The sequence below is a fragment of the Leucopleurus acutus genome, assembly GCF_964270905.1.
Source record: "Leucopleurus acutus genome assembly, chromosome: 3".
NCBI classification, from domain to species: Eukaryota; Metazoa; Chordata; class Mammalia; order Artiodactyla; family Delphinidae; genus Leucopleurus; species Leucopleurus acutus.
This window is the reverse complement of record NC_139145.1, coordinates 82,006,423-82,027,187: the sequence shown is the minus strand read 5'-3', so window position 1 is coordinate 82,027,187 and position 20,765 is coordinate 82,006,423. Positions and strand designations below refer to the sequence as shown.

The window sequence follows — 20,765 nt, the reverse complement described above, 5'->3', positions numbered from 1 at the left end:
TAGTAACTTTGAAAAACTGTCGATTGTTTTTGCCTTTGCATTTCTTGTTCCACCAGAGGCACTCATTTACCTTGAGAGGTTTAGCATATTACAGCAATGAGGAAGGGAGGGAATAAGCAGCTTTAGAGTTTGTAGCAAAATAAGAATCATAAAGCTAGCCTTTGTCATTTGAGAAAGGATTTTATAAATTAAACTGCAGTTTAAGGACTTCCCTGGTGGGGCAGTGGTTAAGAATCTGCCTGCCAATGCAGGGGACACAGGTTCCAGCCCTGCTCTGGGAGGATTCCACATGCCGATGAGCAACTAAGCCCGTGTGCCACAACTACTAAGCCTGCACTCTAGAGGCCACGAGCCACAACTACTGAGCCTGTGTGCCACAGCTACTGAAGCCCATGCGCCTAGAGCCCGTGCTCCGCAACAAGAGAAGCCACCACAATGAGAAGCCCACGCACAGCAACGAAGACCCAATGCAGCCAAAAATAAGTAAATTAAAAACAAAAAAAACCCCTCCAGTTAACATGTCAAGGCAATGGTAGAGAGAACTCAGAAAATGAAGAAAGTCCCTGCCACAAACGAAGGGGAGAAATCTTATTTACTCCCAGCCCTGGGAAAGTGTGGAAAGGATGAAAGAGATGGGCAGAGGAGAGGAGGTGCGTGGAATGCCTAGTTGCAAGGTCTAGACAGGTGTGAAGGAAACTAAGGACATAGGGCCTCGTAGTCTGTCAGTACAGCCCTTAGATCCAGGCAAGAGCACCCCATTCCAATGCTCCCCATAAGACTGGTGGGTCCCCTTTCTAGAGCATGCCCCCAGCTACCAGAGATCATGGAATTCCCATGTGAGCCGACTTCCAGGGCCTCCATGGGGTTCTCTCTTGGGTCCCTTTTGGACTGTGCTGCCAGGGTGTGTGTTCACACTTGGGTCCAAGGTGTGATGATGGAGCAGCTGCCTGGGGGAGGTGGAGATGACATAGAGCTTGTCAAGGTGTCGGAGGGGGCCTAGGGTGGGGAAAGAGGGCTGGCCATGGGCTGGGAACCCTGAGGAGGCCAAGATTTCTAGATCTGAGCCTGAGTTTCCTTTGAGATGCTTGATAGGGTGATGTTGGTAGGGTAGGAGGCTGGACATGTATGTGGGCAAAGATCACCTGACTCAGACTGTGTGGGGTAAAGAGAAGCTTGTGCTCAGATGGAGGAGGTGCAGGGGGGTGGAGAGAGATCAAGTGGGTGTGAAAGAGCCACCCCCTACACTCCCTCCAAGAAGAAGTGGATGTGGAATCTGTGGATCTCTCTAATGACTGCAGGGAGCCAGGGCTGGCAGGCTAGCAAATCAGGGAGAAATCTTTCCCCTTTGCCTGCTCTGCTCCAGCCCAGCAGCACCGACTGCCAAATCATGGCCTGGGGTGGAAAATGAAGTTAATTGTGCACTTATGCTATTCACAATTATTTGGTATGACTTGCTTTCCCCCCCACCAAATCTGTTATTATATTTGTCGGTCTAGGAGGATAGAACATAATTTTCTGGTGTGATTTGTAACTCTTAAATATTTAGACACGTGGTACATGAGGTGGCCTTCTGACCTGCTTTTCCAGGCTTCCTAGAAGAGGCTGCAGTCCTAGGAGAAGTAGTTTTAGCTTACCTCTACACCCAGGGTGGCTCAGTACCATTAAGTGGAAGGGGAGGTTACTAGATAAATGAAATGACAGTGTTTCAGGAATAAAGACCTAGGAGCTTCTGCATAGGCCAAAGAGATGGGGTGGGGTGGGGTGTGTGTGTGTGTGTGTGTGTGTGCGCGCGTGTGAAGGGGACAGGAGGGTGCAGATACAGTGTCACTAAAATCAGGGAGATTGGCGGTGGCCTGGGATTAGAGCAAAACGGCCATAGCGCTGGGACTGTGCAATTAGCGGCAAGTGGCAGCAACCCACCTGCAAAGGCCACACTAGGCCGGCGGCAGACACCTTAGTAGACACCAGATCAGAGCAGCAACCTGCAACAGAGGCCCCCACGAACTGCCAGGAGGCACATATACTCAGCCAACAAGGAGCAAGAGAGAAAAAAAAAAAAACACTGATATCAGAAGAGACTGAGATTGTTCGCTGACAAATTTAAATGGCCCCGCTCCTTAGCCTCCGCTACCTCTTGATAGATGAAGATACAGGCAAATGAAGATTGGGTCCATTTGAGAAAATAAATGTCATATTTTCTTTGCATAGCTGAGCATTCATTACATTTCAACGCTATTACCACAAACTAAGATCACATTAGCTTTTTTGGGGTGGGAGCAAAGAGCACATCGTTGAATCGCACTCAGCTTACTGTTAACTAAAACTTTTTAAAATTTACATTTGCAAATAATTATGGGGTTCTTACTTGCTTCTCCTGCCCAAGCTGCTTTTTCTAAATCAGTGATTGGTTCTCAAATTTCAGTGTGCATCAGAGCCATGTGAGGGCTTTCAAGAGTTTTAAGATTTTCTCATACAGCTTTTGGACCTCAAGTTTACATACACGTTTCTTGTTTTTTTTTCTTTTTTTGCAATCATAAAAGGGCTCTTCTCTTCAAGAACATCTTCTAACTAGTTTAGGTTTATATACATATATAGTCTTTTATTCTTTTTAGTAAACATTTTTATTGAACTGTAATTATACGTACAGAAAAGTGCACAAATCATAAGTGTACAGCTTGATAAATATTCATAAAGTGAATGCACCTATGTAACCAGCACCTAAATTATGAAACAGAACATCGCCAGCACCACAGACTCTGCCTTGTACTCTTCCAGTCCCTGTGGAACAAAAGAAACCAGTTGAAAACTAATGCGTTGATTATGATTCCACTTAAAAGAAAGTTCAAAACCAGACATAACTGATGGTGATTTAAGTCTTGATAGTGCTTACCTTTGAGGAGGGAGGTAGTGATTGAATGAGGGCACTGATTTCTGACACCATAGACAATTTTGCCCATTTTGAACTTCATCTAAATGGAATCAGAGTAAGCACTCTTTTGTGTCTGGTGAAGGCTACTGATAGTTGTATGTTAGTTGTATGCAATTGCTACTTTACTAAGTTCTCTTACAGCTTTTCAACAAATTCCTTTGTGCTTTCCAGATATAAAATCATATTTTAAAAGTTTTCCTCTTCCTTTTCAATTCACCTCTTTGTTTTCTTTTGTCTAATCTCATTGACTAAATCCCCCAACACAAAGTTAAAATAGTAGAGGAGATAGTGGGCCTTGTTCCTGACTTTAGTATCGACATTAAGATGCTGGCTTTTGGGCACAGGTACACTGTCAATGAATTACTCATCAATTTCTACTTATTAAGTGTATTTAACATAAATGTTAAATTTTGTCAAGTGTCTTTTCTGCAAAGATGGAGATAATCATATGATTTTTCTCCTTAACTCTTTTAATATGATGAATATTAATGGATTGTCTAATAATATTCTTGCATTCCTATAATAAATCCAACTTACTCATGACTTAGTATTTTTTGAAAGTGCTGAACTGTTTGCTAATGTACTGTTAACATTTATGTACTGATATATTCGTAAGTGAGAGCGGTCTATAATTTTCTCTTTGGTACAAACTTTGTCAGGTTTTAGAAACAATGCTTATCATGTTCACTTTACAAAATGAATTTAGAAGCCTTTTTTGTATTTTTTGCCCTCAAGAGTCTCTTTATAGCCCCTGGAAATGTTTAAACAACATTAGGATGATTTAATCATGACAGTTTGGTAGAAATACCCTTGAAACAATCGGGGCCTGATTTTCTTTTTGTAAAGAGTCCATTTGTTTTGAATTTCTGTATCTACTTTGGTAATCTTGGCAACTGGCATTTTTCTAAGAAAGGTTATTATTTTCTAATTTATTATATAAAATTACTCAAAGTAGTGTTATAATTTTGAAAAATTTCCTGTTTTATGTTCTCTCTCTTGTCATTTAAACTTTTGTGTTTTTGCTTCCTCCCTTTTTTTCTTGAAAAGGTTGTCTGGTGGTTTGTCTATCTTGTCTTCCCTCCTTCCCCCTTTTAATTAATCCCTTCCCTTCTACTTCCTTTTGGTTCGCTTTTTCCTCCAGTTTTTAAGACTCGATTGTGTAATTCTTAGCTTTTCTCATTTTTATTGATATTGCTCTAAAATTATAAATTTCCTGTCATAATGGCTTTTTTTAATCAATAAATACTAGGTTTTCATCAGTCTTGTGGTCATGTCCTGCTGGTGTGCTTCCAATGTCTGTGGGGATATTGGGCTGCTTATTCTTTTATTCCTTAAAACAACTTTGAATGGGCTTTGACTGTAATCCTTACAAGGTTTTGTTTTTGTTTTTGGGTGAAATGAGTTTTCCTGTACTTTTAGGAGGAAGGGGTGCCCTAGGACGACTTTTCTTTGCTCTACGGCCCTAAAGTTCCTCTTTCATTTTCACAAAGTGATTTAAAAGATTATCTATGTCCACATATAATGTCTAGGTATATTGACTTTCCCTCCCAACATTTATCTGGACTCTCTCTTCTCTTTGTCCTATTGTACCTATCCTGTCCAATTTGGATTCTAATTCTAGCTAGGCTTTATCTCATTAGTCTTAAGATGTATACAGGACGGGCCCAGACTGCTCTAGCACAATCATCAGACCATATCATATTGCTCTAACACTTACCTGCAAATGGGGACCTGTAGAACCCCTCCCAGTTTCAGCTTTTGTTCTCAGACTGGCCCACTGTACTCTCTAGTGAGAAACTGGGGGGCAATGCTATAGTTCTATTCTCAAGGCTGTCAGAAACCAGCTGCCTGTCTTTCACCTCCTCCCACAGAGATGCTGAAACTATGTTGGTCAGTGGTTTGTCCTTATAAAACTGTATTCTAAAGTTCATGGGGACACCCTGTCATCTAGTTTTGTAGAATAGCTATCCTAGTTACTCTGGATTCGAATGGGGAGATTCAGAAACTACAGTGCTGCCATCATCTTCCTCGAGTTTAAACTCTGTGGGATCTCTATTACAGAAAAGAGAGGTTTTAAAAACAATTTTATGATGGTTATGACAAATTATAATTAGGAATTTACTTTATTTACTTAGTACTATGCTAAGTACTTTATATGTATTACCTCATTTGATCTTCAAACAATCTTGTGAGTTAGATTTTTCCCCCCTCATTTTATCAAAGGGGAAGTTAGGGTCCAAGATTACACTGGTGAACTGGCAGATCTAGGATTTAAACCCAAGTCATCTGACTCCAGAGCACCTCCTTACTATACTGACTCTCAAATATTATCAGGCCCAACAGTTTCAAACTATGTACCACTGTTGGCAAAACTTCTATTTGAATTTGAATATTTATAAATAATTATTTAAGATCTAATTAAAATGTACACATATTATAGGTCAAATCTAAAAGCACTGTAGATGATAAATAGGTTGAATTGTGTTATATGACCTGATGAACCTTGTTTTCATGCATATGCTCAAAACAAGGCCTCTCCTACCATAGTCTAAAAAATACCATACTGGAGTTGGCCGTAGAGCATAGGGAACAGAATTACTGAGACTTCATATTCCCCTTCTTATTCTATCACCACTGCTAAAGAACCAAGTATATATATGAAATAGTGCTTATAATTTATTTTATTAATACTTTTCTTGTAGGTAACTATTTAGAAAAAGTTGGGAATAGTTTCTCCACAATTCACAATGGGCTGGTATTTTTTTTGGTCAATATGCTGCTGTGGAATGTGAACATTCACTGGCCCATAAAGTTTCACAAGGAGGTCTCTCACGAGTATATCAATTAGAATCATATTGTAATATATAATCTTATGCTATTAAATTACACAAGGAGTTAGAAAATATTTAGTAGTTTTTTGAAATACTTTGACCTTGGAATTCTCCTTCATATGAATACGGTTACTATTACTAACTTTTTAAGCTTCCAACCACTAATGGCAATTCAGGAAAAAAAAAAAAATGGGGGCTTTTTGAATAGTTCTAAAGCCGTTACATATATGCCATTTTAACTCCTCATGTCTACGAAATGAGTTAGTTTGAGATGTAGATGTCTTAATTTGTCAGAATTTAAACTGGTACAAACTGGAATAACTCATGGAAGGATGACATCTGTTGTTAGGCTTATTTTATCCCCACCATCAGAAAACTGATTTTATTTCTAATTAAAAAAACATTTTTTTTTGACTTTGGCAAATTGAGGTTTAAAACTAAGCATGCCAATAATAAATGAATCATTTCTCCAAGTATATACTAGGTTTCCTTTGGGAAGGACCATTGTTTAAGGGTATTTTTTCTCCACTCTAGGAAAGAAATTAAAATAAAAATTTAAATATTATAATACCTAAACAGTGATATTAGTAACTTAGTTTTTATACTGATACTTGTAAAACTAACAATCCAACATTTATTATCACCAAGACTTTAAATGAAACCCAGTCCCTCTGGTGAAGAGACTTCCTTCTCCATTTCAGCACTACTCTCATAACTTTGAACGTCATAGAGCAACAGTGACAGATGTAATTTATTGATAAATTGATTACTAATAAAAATGAGTTTTTATACTAATTCCTTTACAATTAGCTAGGTCACAGAATGAAGAAAACAAAACAAAGAAAAGCAAAACCCCAGTCCTTAACCCCTAAATGGTACATTTCCTCCCCACTTACCTGAAAATACAAAAATATGAATGACCGTGTATGGAGCTACACCATTAACTTTACTTGAGTGGTGCTATTTTTTTTACTTAAATGTTTACTTATTTCATTTGAAAAAATTAGAAAATCATCAGTTTGAAATTTGAGCAGCTAACACACTGGGGCAACAAACTAAAAACAAGAATCCAAATGGCTAAAAATAACTCAGTTATAAAAGTACAAGTATAATTTACAGTATCACATATCTCAGAAAAAGAAACAAAACCATTAAATGGCTTTCCTTCTAGATAAGACTGTTTGCTCTGCAGAAAGGAAAAAAAAGGAGCTAATGATTTGAGATTAACATCAAACATAACTGTTATTTACCCCAGCAACATCTAAAATAAATGACCCGCACAGCACAAAACTTCCCCATTCACAATCACATACAGTTATATTACTTGTCCCTCAGTTACATAATAGTCTTCTTAAAACAATCTCCCTTTAGAAAATTATTGTATTAGTTAAGCCTATTCATTCTTGCTATGAAGTTAATTTCATTTGTATAGGCCACAAAAGTTTAATTGGCACATTTTACTTAAGTCAAAATAAGTCTTCTTTTTAAAAATTCTGGGATCATCTGTTTTCAAAGAATAATCCCAGATACTTAATTCATTAAAGCAATGTTCTACCATCAGCAGTCAAGCTTTTTAAATGATCACTAAGTGTTCACCTGAAGATTATCAATGCTATGTGAACTGTAAACTTTTGAAGATTTGTATTTATGATACAATTTTGTACTGAAGAGCATTTTAAAAAGATAACCTTCATACATACAGTTAGTTTGCCTCAGAGAACTTAGAAATACAGTATATAAACATTTAAGAACCACAACAGAGTCCACTGTGGTTCAAACTTCAACAAAGATTTCCTTGAAACCTAGTACGAAGGTTACTGGCTCAAGACCATATACCAAAGTGACATCAGCACAAGATTCGATTGTAAGACTCTACCTCTTAAAAAAAAGAGCACACTTGGTTATACATGGCTTTTAACCTTGAGCTACAGTTAGGCTACAAATCCCCCCACCCTCCCAATCTAAAGTTAGTCATGTGGAGAAGTGTACATTCTCTGAGCACTGTTTAGAGTCCTTGGTTTTCCAGCTCTGATGGAGATCTCGAAGGCGCTCAGAAGTCCGTGTGCTTACGTTCAGGGCAGGATGAACTTTACAAATGCCACTTTCCTCCATTAGTGACAGGCCACAAATTCCAAAGTATGCATGCAAAGCATCTGAAAATAAGGCAGTTTTATCACAACAGGCATTCTTATTTGTACAAAATATTTTAGCTACTTATCAGCCCATCACTACATTAAAAATAAATTTAGAAAAATACTAAATACAGTTTTTGAAATATTTGCTGTCTCAAACCCCAAATTTTTAAAAACCAGGTGATCAAAATCAGATGATACATTATTCAAGAAAACATCACTAACAAAGGAGAACAGTTCCTAGCTGAAGAAGTGACACTACCAACATCCTCTGTGATTAAAGAACAAAAAGGAAGAGTACCAGTGATATAAAAGACTTCTCACTCTAATGGGTTTTCCCTTTTGCTTACTATAATATATGGAAACAAGGAGCTTTATATCATAAACAGAAGTTTTTTCTTAAAAGTGAAAATAAACCTCAGAATCTAAGTAGCATTAGCCCTCCCCCCTAAGTTTTACCTCTGACAGTTCCTAAACCATACATGATGACAATACTATGTTAAATGAAAGAAGCTTAGGCAAAATAATCCATTCTGGAATGCTGTACCATATTTAATTTCCCTATTTCAGGTAATGTCAGTCATTCTAAAAATATATGACCTGACAATAAAAACAAACTCACACATTCTATTTGGTCATAATAATGTGAGTGTTCATACCATAACAATTCTTCTACAGTGGCCTCACTACTGTTTCCCATCTTTCAGGGGGCAGCAACTTTCTTCCATTAAATGGCCACTGAAATCACAAGGCTGTTGCTTGCCTGAGAGCCTTATATGACTTCTGAAAGGGCTCAGAGCTCTGCAGTTATGGGAACGCTACAAAATGCAGATTTTGTAGCAGTCAAAATTTTTTTCTGTTTTTGAGTTCGTCATCATTTATGGTCTCATGAGCTATTAAAGTTCAAAACATCTTTTGTGTCAAAAGAATTAAAGAGAAAGTTTTACTCACAAAAGTATCATTTACTTTTCAAAAAAGGAATGACAGATAGTTGTGCTTACTCAATGTTATTTGTGAAAAAGTTATTTCACCAATGAATGTCCATGTTAATCCCCTTTTATGTCTTTTTCAGAGAATACTTAGGTTTCTTCTAGCTCATTTTCCTCTAATTTTCAGACCACAAAAAATAAACTTGATGTTTCCTATACTATTATAGTTTTCTTGCAGTTTTTCTAAAATTAAAAAGCAACATTAAATTTTATTGTACAGAAATAAGGAAACTTTTCTAGGAAAAGAATGCAACAGAAAATACACTTAGAATAAATAAAATAGGATCTTACACTTTCCAGTAATGTAAGAATTTTTTTTTCTCAAAAGGATGTTTTGTAAAAGCTAATGAAATAGAAGGTAATGTTTCAATCCTCAAAAACAAAAAAAAAACAAAAAAAAAAACCCTCTTTGTCTGTAGGTGATGACGTATTCAAGCACTTTAGAGTTGAAATATATATTTTCCTCATAATAAAACTTCATTTTTTCATAAGTTTTTCCTATAAATGTACATAAAATCTCTGTGTGTCAAATCTGCTACTAGATTGATTTATTAGAACCAAGAATAAGCTAATTTTAAAAACTCTTACTAAAATGATTTTTATAACAGCTCTGGGAACAGATCTTTTCCACATAAATTCAATTTATCATACAAACACTTCCTATGCTCTGTAATGTACAGGATCTGAAGACATTGTAACATATCTATAAAAAATATTACATCCAAGTATTTACTCAAATGTTAAACAACTGATCTCTCTAGAAAAAAGCTCCAATAATTTTCTTTTAAAAAAGCTACTGTAAAAAATCAAAATGTATCTCAATATGTTTATATAACAAATGCTTTTCAAGAGACTGTCATTTCCCTATTCCCATTATTTGTTAAAACAGTACATTATTTTTTAAAATAGTACCATGTACTGATTGAAAACAATGGAATCAATACCAAAAGAACTGTTTTCTTGAGGCACTTTTCAAACATATTTACAGCTATGTGTTATAGATATCAAAATTTAAAAATATTATTTTGCTTTAGAAATTAAAAGCATTGTACATTTTTTAAAAAGAAGCATAGTTTGCATGAAAATACACGTAAATATGGATGTCAGGAAATATTCCTGACATGATTCCATGAGCCCCTTATTTGTACTTCAATTCAGGTACATATTCTGACCGTAACTGTTCTATGACAAGAGAGGAGGTGAAGAGGTTCTAGACTAATAATAAAAACCATGACACTACTGCAATGCTGCAAAAACAATCATTCCTTAAATCTAGTGTCATATATTTATAGCTAATACTTGGTCAATTTGCTTATGAAAAGTGTCAGTGTTCTGACTTATTTTTAACAAAGTCTTGAATTGAGTTTTTTGGAAGCTATAAATAGATTCATTTTGTTGGAGGTGAAACCTAAGGGGGAAGCGCAAGCAGCTTGGAGAACGATGCTAGCGGTGGGAGAGGAGCCAAATCCTGGGAGGGCCTTGTGTGCAGTGCCAGCTGACTCTGAGTGCTAAGAAAGTTTTTCAACAATTGTAACAGACTTAACAGAAGAGTTTAGATTAGAGGTTCTCTTTTGCATCAGAGATCCCTTTGGGAGTCTGAAAAGAGCTTTGGCCCCTTTCCTCTCATTTAAGCGAATGTACATACACACACACGGTGTCACTAGGAGGGGCACTGGACTAGAGGAAGACTGGTAAGACATTTTCAGAATCCTAGGCCTGAACTTGGGCCTAGTGCCACCGAAGTTTTGGGGCAGGGCAGAGCACGGAGATGATGAGCTGTGCTGGCAGGCTAGGCCTGAGGGGTCTGAGATGGCATCCATGTAGTTACTGACTTTATTATATTAGGGCATGCAGCTTAGACTATGGCCTGTCTAGGTTTGGAAAATAGCAGAATTATCCACATATTTTGAAGAAATGTCATTATTTCTGAAGAACCCTTTTAAAAGTACTTATGAAATACAAGAATCTTTTGTTCTTCACATCTATGCCTTTCCTGAGCTGGGAAAGCATGGAATATTGTATTGTCTGAATCTATTTGGTTCCTGAGTTTTAGAGAGTGAATGGTTTGAGAGTTCATATAGCAAAAGTATTCATCTAAAAAAATAACCTGAATCTGCCAAAATTCAGAGAATAAGAGTATGGACAGTGAGGGGCACCTGTATTCAGGATTTGAGATTTCTGATTTAATGACTTATGAAAAGAGTAAGAACTAGCTCCCTTTTGGATTTAAGAGTAATTTATTCTGCAGAGCTCAAGTGACAGCTAGTAATCCTAAAGATCTTGGATGAACCAATTCTATTTTGGACAGGGACCATTCAGACCATCTGCCTTACTGCCCGCAACAAGATGAAACACTGCTAAGTGAAATATATGGAAAAAAGGGCAAACTATACCAATACATCTTGATAATCAAATCCTTCCTTTACACCCCAAAGACCCTAAATCTACCATAAACTTAAACAATTTACCTTTTTAAAAACATTATTTAAAGTAAGTTTACAACTGTGCCTATATTTTCTATCATATGCCCTTTCTGACAAAGATGCTTGAAGATCTACTCAAAAAATAAACAAAAGTTGTTCTGGATTTATACAAAAAATAAATTACCTGGATGACTATCTGGCCACTTGGCAAATCCCCCTACGAGGCGATCTTGAGTTGATAAGATATAATTTCTATTTTTCTCGAAGTTAGTATACTGGAAAATTTTCAGAAGCTGAAATGACATGACAAATATAAATTTATTGACATTAAACTTTCATATTGACCTTTGGCTCAATTTTCAGATATATGTAATTTAAATATGCTTTTCTCTAATTAAGTAAGGCTCTCAGAGCAAGCCTAGGGGGCTTGAGCATTTAAAATTCTCAACCACATTAACTTTTTTTTATCATCTTATCAAATATACTCTCCTTTTCTTGACCCACTCACTATTTCCTTCTTTTGAACCATACCCAACTGACTTCTCTGCATCACATTTAGCTACATTCAAAACACAACTTCCCAGTATGCTCAACTTCATCAGTTATTTTTAAAAGGGCAATTTAATTAACCTATATTCTAACTCTTATGACAGGCTTTTGAACTATTAGTTACAAATTGCTGGTAATGAAAACTAAAAATATTTCAAAAAAGAGCAACAAAAATTATTAACCACGTGCTAGAGACAGTTTTGTTTGAGAATAGTAAAAAATTAAAGCTCTTTAATTAGGAAAGATACAAGGTGAGACAAATACAATTTTAGCATAAAAAATTATGTAGCTTAAAGATTTAGGACATGTATTTGTCCTTTCTCTGAAGATCCCATTCAATAGAAAAATATAAAGGATTGTCAAACTGTGAAGAGAACGGGGTCGGGGAGTGGTGAGCAGTAGGTAAGAAAGTTCAAGAAGTGTCACAAAGCAGCTGAAAGTGTGTCAATAAATCAGAGAGCCACGAAAGGTATTAATGATTAATAAAGAAGCATTATTTCTCAAAAAGAGAAACAAAACCAATAATAAGGTTATGGTACAAATAAGAAACCAACTTATTCATTCATTTGGTTTAATTAATAGAATATAAGCAGAGACTCTTTAGACTCCTGATGCTAGAAACATTTTTCATCAAGTGGCACATAGGTCATTACATAGAAAGAAGGAACAATAATCTTAACACTGTACTTGGTTTAGCAATAAAAAGTATTTATACAGCCCTAATATGTGATTACTGGTTTTCAAATTTTAAAATCAACCTAAAGGCAAAGCATAAAATATTTGATCATTGTTACTGAACAAAATATGAATGTCACCTAAGCTGATGTTGTAAAAGTAAAGGTAAACTGAAAGGTTTAGAAGGGAGAGGAAGAGAGATGGTTCAGAACTAAAAAAAATATATACCAGTAACAATCTGCTGGAAAAAGGGGAGGCCAAATCTTCATTTTTCATAGTTGGGAATATGTTTTCATAGCTGAGATAATGCCTAAAGGTGTTAAGTCAAGAAATCAGCATATTTAAAGTTATTATTTAAAGTTATCCATAAGAATTAAAAATTTTAAAAAGGTTTAAAAGTAGTTGCCTTTAGAAAGTTGTCAAAGACCACCAAGGTCATATCAAAAAGACTCAAGAAACAACTTGAAGGGGCTCCTACTGGCTAAAGATGGGACAATTTGAGCATTAAAAAGAACAATGTAATGGACTAAAATATATTAAAATCTATGAGTTCACAGTGATACTCAAAGGTTAAAAAAAAAAAAAACCCTAAAACCCAATTATTTTATTGGAAAACTTTAGAGGATGCTAGGGAACCAACTCACTGACTGAATGAACATTATTAAAATTAAGAGAAAGAATCATCTGCCTTTCTCTGTATAACCATACCTTAAGTTAAAGTGAAATTCTTCTTTATAAAAGAATCCTAGTTAATAAATTTAGAGGAAATGATAGACTATCACCATATAGCAACCCCCAATGACATAATGGACCTAAGTAATGATCCCCAACGGCTGCTAAAACCATTCCGTAAGAAGATGATGAAGCTTTTATACATCGGCAACAAACAACCCAAAAGAAAACTAGGAAAGCAATTCCACTCATAACAGCTTCCAAAAGAATTTAAATACTTAGGAATAAACCTATCTAAGCAGGTGAAAGATCTGTATGCAAAAAACTACCAAACACTGGTGAAAGATTAAAGATCTAAATAAATGGATAAACATTCCATCATCATGGATAGGAAGACCTGACATTGTTAAGATGTCAACAATACTCAAAGCAATCTACAGATTCAATGTAAACTCTATCAAAATTTCAACAGCCTTTTCCCTAAGAAATGGTAAAGCCAATCCTTAAATTCACATGAAATTGCAAGGGGCCCTGAAGAGCCAAAACAATCTTTAAAAAGAAAAATGTCAAGAACTCATACTTCCTGATGTTGAAATTTATTACAAAGCTACAGTAATTAAAACAGTAAGGACCAATGCAATAGAATGGAGAGCCCAGAAATAAACAGATGATTTTCGACAAAGGTGCCAAGACAATTTAATGGGTAAAGAACTGTCTTTACAACAAATGGCATTGGGAAAGCTGGATGTCCACATGTGAAAGGATGAAGCTGAAGCTCTTGCTTTATACCATATACAAAAATCAACTCAAAGTGGATCAAAGACCTAAGTTCAAGAACTAAAACTATAAAACCATTGGAATAAAACATCGGGGAAAATCTTCATAACATTGGATTTGGCAATGATTTCATGGAATAACAACCAAAAGCACGGGCAACAAAAGAAAAAATAGATAAATTGGACATTTCTCCAAAGAAGATACACAGGATGGCCAATAAGCACATCAAAAGGTGCTCGATATCACTAATCATTAGGGAAATGCAAATCAAAACCACAATGAGATGTCACCACATAGCCATTAGGATGGTATTATAAAAAAAAAAACAGAAAAAACAAGTATTGGTGAGAATGTAGAGAAATTGGAACACTTATACATTGCTAGTGGGAATGTAAAATGGTGCAGCCACTGTGGAAAATAGTTTGGTGGTTTCTCAAAAAGTTGAACATGTAATTACCATGTAATACACCGATTCCACTCCTAGGTAATTATCCAGAAACAGATATTTATTTTACACCAGTGCTCACTGCCACCATATTTACAAAGGCAAAAGGTGAAAACAATCCAAGTGTCCATCAACAGATGAACAGAAAAACAAAATGTGGTATATACATAAAACAGGTATATTTACTCAACCATAAGAAGGAACGAAATTTTGATGTATGTGACAAAATGGATGGAGCTTGAGAAATATAAGCCAGACACAGGACACAGTAGATTATATGATTCTACTTATATGATGTACCTAGAATAAGTAAATTCACAGAGACAAAAAGTAGAATAGAGGTTAGCAGGGGCTGGAGGGATGGGAGAATGGGGAGTTACTGTTTAATGAGCACAGTTTATGTTTAGGATGATGAAAATGTTTGGGGTATAGACAGTGGTATTGGTTACATAACACTGTGATTTGTACACTTATAAATAGTTAAACTTTATTACATTACGTATATTTTAACACCATAAAAAAAAAGTGAACAAAGAAGGCTCATGGGGAACTTTATAATGGATGAATCAGTTTTGACAACTCTGGAGCCCTTTGATCAAAAGGAGAGACAGCCAGAGATTATATTATATGCCTCTTGATGTGATGCAATAGGAAATATATATCATCCTGACTTGATATTTAATGATAAGGAACTATGGCTGATTTCTTAGAAGTGATACTACGGTTCCATTTTTTAAAAAGCTCTTTTTGTTTAGCGATTATACTGAAAATTTTCCAGATAATATAAAAAATGGTATCTGGGATTTGCTTTAAAATATTAGTCAGTGAGGGTGAGGGAAGTGGATAGGTATATGGATGAATGAAGGCTGGCTTTGGGATGACAACTGTTGAGATTGGTTGATGAACATATTAAGGGTTCATTATACACTATTCTCTCTTCTTTTGGGTATGTTTGAAATTTTTCATAATTATAAAAATTAATATGGTGCACCTGAGGAATGGCACTAAAAGTGAGGAGACAGAAGCTACTGCCTTCATTTTAAATTGTTCTATTTTCCCAATTCATTTCAACCACATGTATGAATTTTGTTTAAGAGAAAAAAATTAGGATATTATAGTAAGTCCCCACATACGAACCTTTAAGTTGTGAACATTCAAAGATGCAAACGTGCATTCACATGTCCAATCGCGTAAGTCAGTTCACATGTCTGGCGTACATTGTCACATGCGTGCATCCTCTACAAGTGGTTGTGCTTTTTGTGTACTCTACTGTACAGTACTGTATAGAGTACAGTAGTACAGTATCTTTATTTCAAGCTAGATCTGCAAGAGGACGACTTCATTGAATTCCTTGCTGTGCAACAGGAGAAGTTTACTAATGAAGACCTGATGGAACTGGAGGCCCAGAGAAAGGATGAAGAGAGACAAGAGGAAGAAGTAGTAACTGAAGAACCGAAGAGATTCATGATGCAGGAAATGGCAAGGGGATTTTCTTTATTTGAGGAGACACTGTTAGTTTTTGAGGCACAGGACCCGAATGTAGAACGGTACACGAAGGTTGCAGCAGCCATTCAGAATGCAATCCAGTGCTAGCGTGTCATCTATGACGAGAAAAAAAGAGCTACTAACCAGACATCACTGGATCGTTTTTTCAAGAGGGTAGATAGAACTGAATCCAGCAAGGAACCAGAACCTGTGCCATCCACGTCAGGCGTGAGTGAAATTGCAGCTTGCCCTCCATCTCCTGTTGCTGACGATCCTTTGGCTCTACCATCTCCCACCTCCTCTCCCTCCTCCAGTCAGTAACTCTTCTTGCCTGTTCACTCGATGCCAGCCCCTGTATGCCAGCTGTGGTACTGCACTATAGTACTTTTCAAAGTACTATACTGTAGGATTAAAAATGTTTTACTTTTTGTGTTTGTTTTTTACATATTATTTGTGTGAAAAGTATTATAAACCTATTACAGTACAGTACTATACAGCCGATTGTGTTAGTTGGGTACCTAGGCTAACTCTGTTAGACTTACAAACAAACTGGACTTACAAACGCACTCTCGGAATGCAACTTGTTCATATGCAGGGGACTTACTGTGTATAGATGATGAACATAGACTTTTGTTAGATTCCTGAATATCAGGCCTAGGTGATATGTTTTAAAGGCAAAAAAGGCGATTTTAAGGTATTGAAAACTTGTGGGTATGCAATGGCTAATAAGCTTATGTATTTAGGTACATCAAAAGGTAGTAGAGATGGGGAAAATGTATGAACATATTAATCAATACATTTCAGAAGGCTTACACAAATAAATTAATACAAAATAGAAAACCTTAGATGGTTTCTAAAGAAATGACCCATGGTTTATCCTTTAAGATTAAATTTTCCCATAAACCCTTTACTGGTATGTTCAGACAGATCTCCCCACTAGACAGACCACTGATCAGTTTCAGGTAAAAGTTTTTTATGACATTACACCTACTTTCTTACATAGGTTCTGGGACACTAGAGCTTTATAAGAATAGAAATTTCTAAGTAGTACAACAGATAATTGAATTCTGTGGAAAAACCATACAGAGACTAGCTTTGCCAGAGCAACAGGAAAAACCTTTTGCCCTAAACCTAACAATATTTAATGAACATTACAAAGACCAAACCCTTTACACACAGTTTTTTTATTAACAAAGAGTAAAGGTTTCTCATTTTTATTATTTCTCTTACCTTTAGAGTTGCTCCCACCCAAAAAGAATAACAGGTGTCGACAGGCTTATTAGGTCTTCCATGATAACCATTTTGTTGTCTCATTATACACCACCTCTTTATCCTGTTCAATTCTTTTTCTGAAAAAACTTCTTCTAGTTTACCCATCAGGCACAGTGATGCAATGCCACAAAAAGTTGATCCTCCTGTTAATTAAAACCACACAATACTTTAAACTTATTAGATGTCTAGGAAAATAATATGAAATGATTGAAGAAAAAAAGGGTTAAATAACTCTAGAAAATAGTGAAATAAAATTAAAAGACAATTAATTTTACTTTTATTTCACTATTTTATTTACCTTAATTTCACTATTTAAAATAACCACTAAGCACTGGAGTCTTCAATATGAACTTGATGAAATAGAAAAAAATTAAAATAACTTAAGGCCGTAAGAACAATTTTTTAAATGAAAAAAGATTTAGAAAGTAGTTCAAAATTATATGGTTAATGGGAGAGTTGAAACTAAAATCTAGAACTCCTACTCCCTGTCTACTACTCTATCACCTGAGTCTGATTTTAATTCCCTTAAAGACAGTGTATTGATTATGAATTGAGGTTCCATCTGCCTAAAGCTACAGACTGATTTTCACATATAACATAAACTAGAAGCTTATATGTCAGCTTAAGAAATTTAAGGAAGAAAAGTTTTAGCAAAGGGCAAGAGTGTGTGTGTGTGTGTGTGTGTGTGTGTGTGTGTGTGTGTGTTGGGGATGGGGGTAGTGTGGAGAAGAAAACTGTATCTGGAAGTAGATGCACAATACAGGTCCATGCTCACTATGGTAGACTGACTAATGCCCCCCAGTGATATCCAGGTCCTAATCCCTGAACATGGGCATGCTACCTTATATGGCAAAAAGGACTCTGCAAATGTGATGGAAGTTAAGGATCTTGAGACGGGGAGATTATCCTGGATGGGGTGTACCCTAAGTGTAACCACAAGTGTCCCTATAAAACGGGGGCAGAGGGAGATTAAACCACAGTCAAAGAGGAGGCATTGTGACTATGGAAGCAGAGACTAAAGTGATGAGACAAGAAGTCAAAGAATGTCAGCAGCCACCAGAAGCTGAAAGAGACAAAGGAACAGATTATCCCCTGGAGCCTCCAGAAAAAACCTGCTCTGCTGACATCTTGATTTGAAGCCCTGTAAGATGCAGTTCAGACTTCTGGCCTCTGGAACTGTAAGAGAATAAATTTGTGTTGTTTTATACCCCTAAGTTTATTAAAATGTTACAGCTTCAATAGAACCAATATAGTCACAAAGGTAATTACTTTCCTCGGGAAATGAAAAGTCAGTATTTTTCCATAAAGGAAAAAACAACAACAAAAAAACCCCCACCACTTTCCATTGGCGTTATCTGCTGTCAACTCCAAACAATTTGAAAATACTTATATTTCCAACTTATTACAACTTGACCTAGTGATTTTTATTAATTCCATCTCTTTAAATAGATTGTTCCTAATATGCCTCATCCTGTAACTTTCCTTTTGGTGTTACAAATCTTGGCTGTATTCTCTGGCAAAGGAAAAGTGAGCATTCTCTCTAGAAAATGCAAGGCAGCTATCACATTAAAAGGGTCACTGTCAAAAAATAAAAATAAATAAATAAAAGGGTCACACTGTAAGAACTATTTAGTCTTCAGAATTTTTCCCAATGGAAAAAAAAAGGGAGATCTATGTTAGTCATGAGTGAATTAAAACAAAAGTAAAACAAATTTATCATAACCTTTTAGAATAATTTCTATTCAGCAACTATCAATCTTATTTCCCCTTCAATGACCTACTAGTTTCAATTTCTCTTTCATGAGAAGCTGGCCATGACTTCAGGTATTATTACATCATTAAATATAAAGCCTCTAAAAGAAAGTACATAATCTTTAAAACTATCTACCAAGAAATAAAGACACACTTAATTGTTACTCTCCAAAATAATTGTTCGGATTTTTTAAAGCAAACTGGCACAATTCAAAATAAAAATACTCTTTACTTTGCCCAAATGACCAGATTTTGAAAATGACAATTTCTGAAGTAAGCCTGGTCTCTGAGTAGCCAAACACAGTCATTACAAAGTCTATTCTTTAAGCTAAAATTCACTTATCAACATTTACCCCTGAGAGGTTCCTGTGTAAACAATTTTAGAACACCAGTTCTAAAAACCTGGATTAAAAGTAGGATGTTAGAAGAGTGTTAGAGGCAGACAAAAACAGCAAGAAAAGACAGGTAACATTATGACAATAAGTACAGTAAGAAAAAGCAGGCACAAGACCTCAACTAGAATATCCTTTTGGGGCTAAATAGGATTAGGTCAATGATTCCTACAAGCTTCAAAAATCTTCGAGAATGTTACATCACTATATATATTAAAGTACAATTTAAGAATTCCTTCTCATAATAATGATCTGAATTCATCAAGAAAAGATAAAATTCTGTTCATTATGCCCTGGTTGAAGAAGGTTATGAAAATAACCTTCTGTATCGAAGGCATGTAAGAGTACGAGAATATTAAGACACATGCAAATAAGAGAAAGATTTCCACCTGAAATTGCTGAAAGTTTGCCACCTAAAGTGGAATGCTTCAGTTATGTGGATAATTAATGTACACAGAATACCACTGTCATAAAAAAATCACAGCTGGGAGGGACTGGTTCTCTCTTTACAACCTACCCCAGTTCTTCCAGTTGCAGGGTAAAGGAGGTGTTACTGACTCTGGTTCTGTTTGCTATGCTTTACTTATGTTTTAACTTATTGTTCCCATAAGGTTTTAAAGCTCGTTTTTAAGCATTCTCTTAGTATCTATTTGTATATACCAAATAATTTGAAAGAATCTATGTGCTCTGAAATGTGTAATTTAAGATGGTCAACAAACATACAGCTAAAGTAGAAAGCTAAGTAAACAGGTACACAAATAAGTACATCATTTTACTCTTAAACACCACATGAAAAAGGTAAAGTGAGGTAGATTCAAGGGAGTTGAATGCTTAGACGAAATCAGGCCAAGTAAAGTTTAATACTTCTCTTCTGGATTAAGGAGTAGAGATATTCTGAAAGAATCATGGAATCAAATGAGTATATGTGAACTCTTACATTATGAATCTCAAGAGGAAAAGTAGTTTCAATCCTAGCAAAGTAGGAAAATCTAATTCTTCCAAAACACATGAACATTTTCCCCTAAAACTGTACTATCATAAAAGAATCACTAGGATAAACAGAATCATAACATTTGATAATCATGGCCTAGAAGGGTACAGTGTGCCTATTTAGTTCTCGTGACAAATGGACTCCAGGCTAAGCAGGTGTTGGAGAACAGCAGTTGAGTTAAAGAGAAAAAGAAAACAGTATATTAAGTAGCATTTAGACTGCAGAATTAGGACAAAGAACACATGAAAAAACTTGATTAACATCAAACTGTAGCAGAAGTACACATTCTAAATTCAGCCTTCCCAGCTTTCGGATGCAGAGTGGAATACAGCATAACTAACTCATCGAATATGTACTGGACAACTACAATATTCAAGGGCATATGGAGTATGACATAAATAAGACACGATCAGCTTACAACCTAGCAGAGAAGGTAAATAGAAGTAAATGG

General features: G+C 35.8%; 1 protein-coding gene across 1 annotated transcript in view; it reads right to left on the bottom strand.

Annotated features, from left to right (window-relative positions):
- Window positions 1-2,283: 2,283 nt before the first annotated feature.
- Window positions 2,284-20,765, bottom strand: part of PGGT1B (protein geranylgeranyltransferase type I subunit beta) — a gene marked incomplete at its 5' end in the record, with an annotated part of 60,878 nt that continues 42,396 nt past the window's right edge. Inside the window, 3 exons of the mRNA XM_082836599.1 lie at window positions 2,284-7,913; window positions 11,489-11,597; window positions 17,138-17,322. Of these exons, the coding sequence (XP_082692725.1) occupies window positions 7,732-7,913; window positions 11,489-11,597; window positions 17,138-17,322 (476 nt within the window). The 3' untranslated portion in view covers window positions 2,284-7,731. The remainder of the gene's footprint in view (window positions 7,914-11,488; window positions 11,598-17,137; window positions 17,323-20,765) is intronic.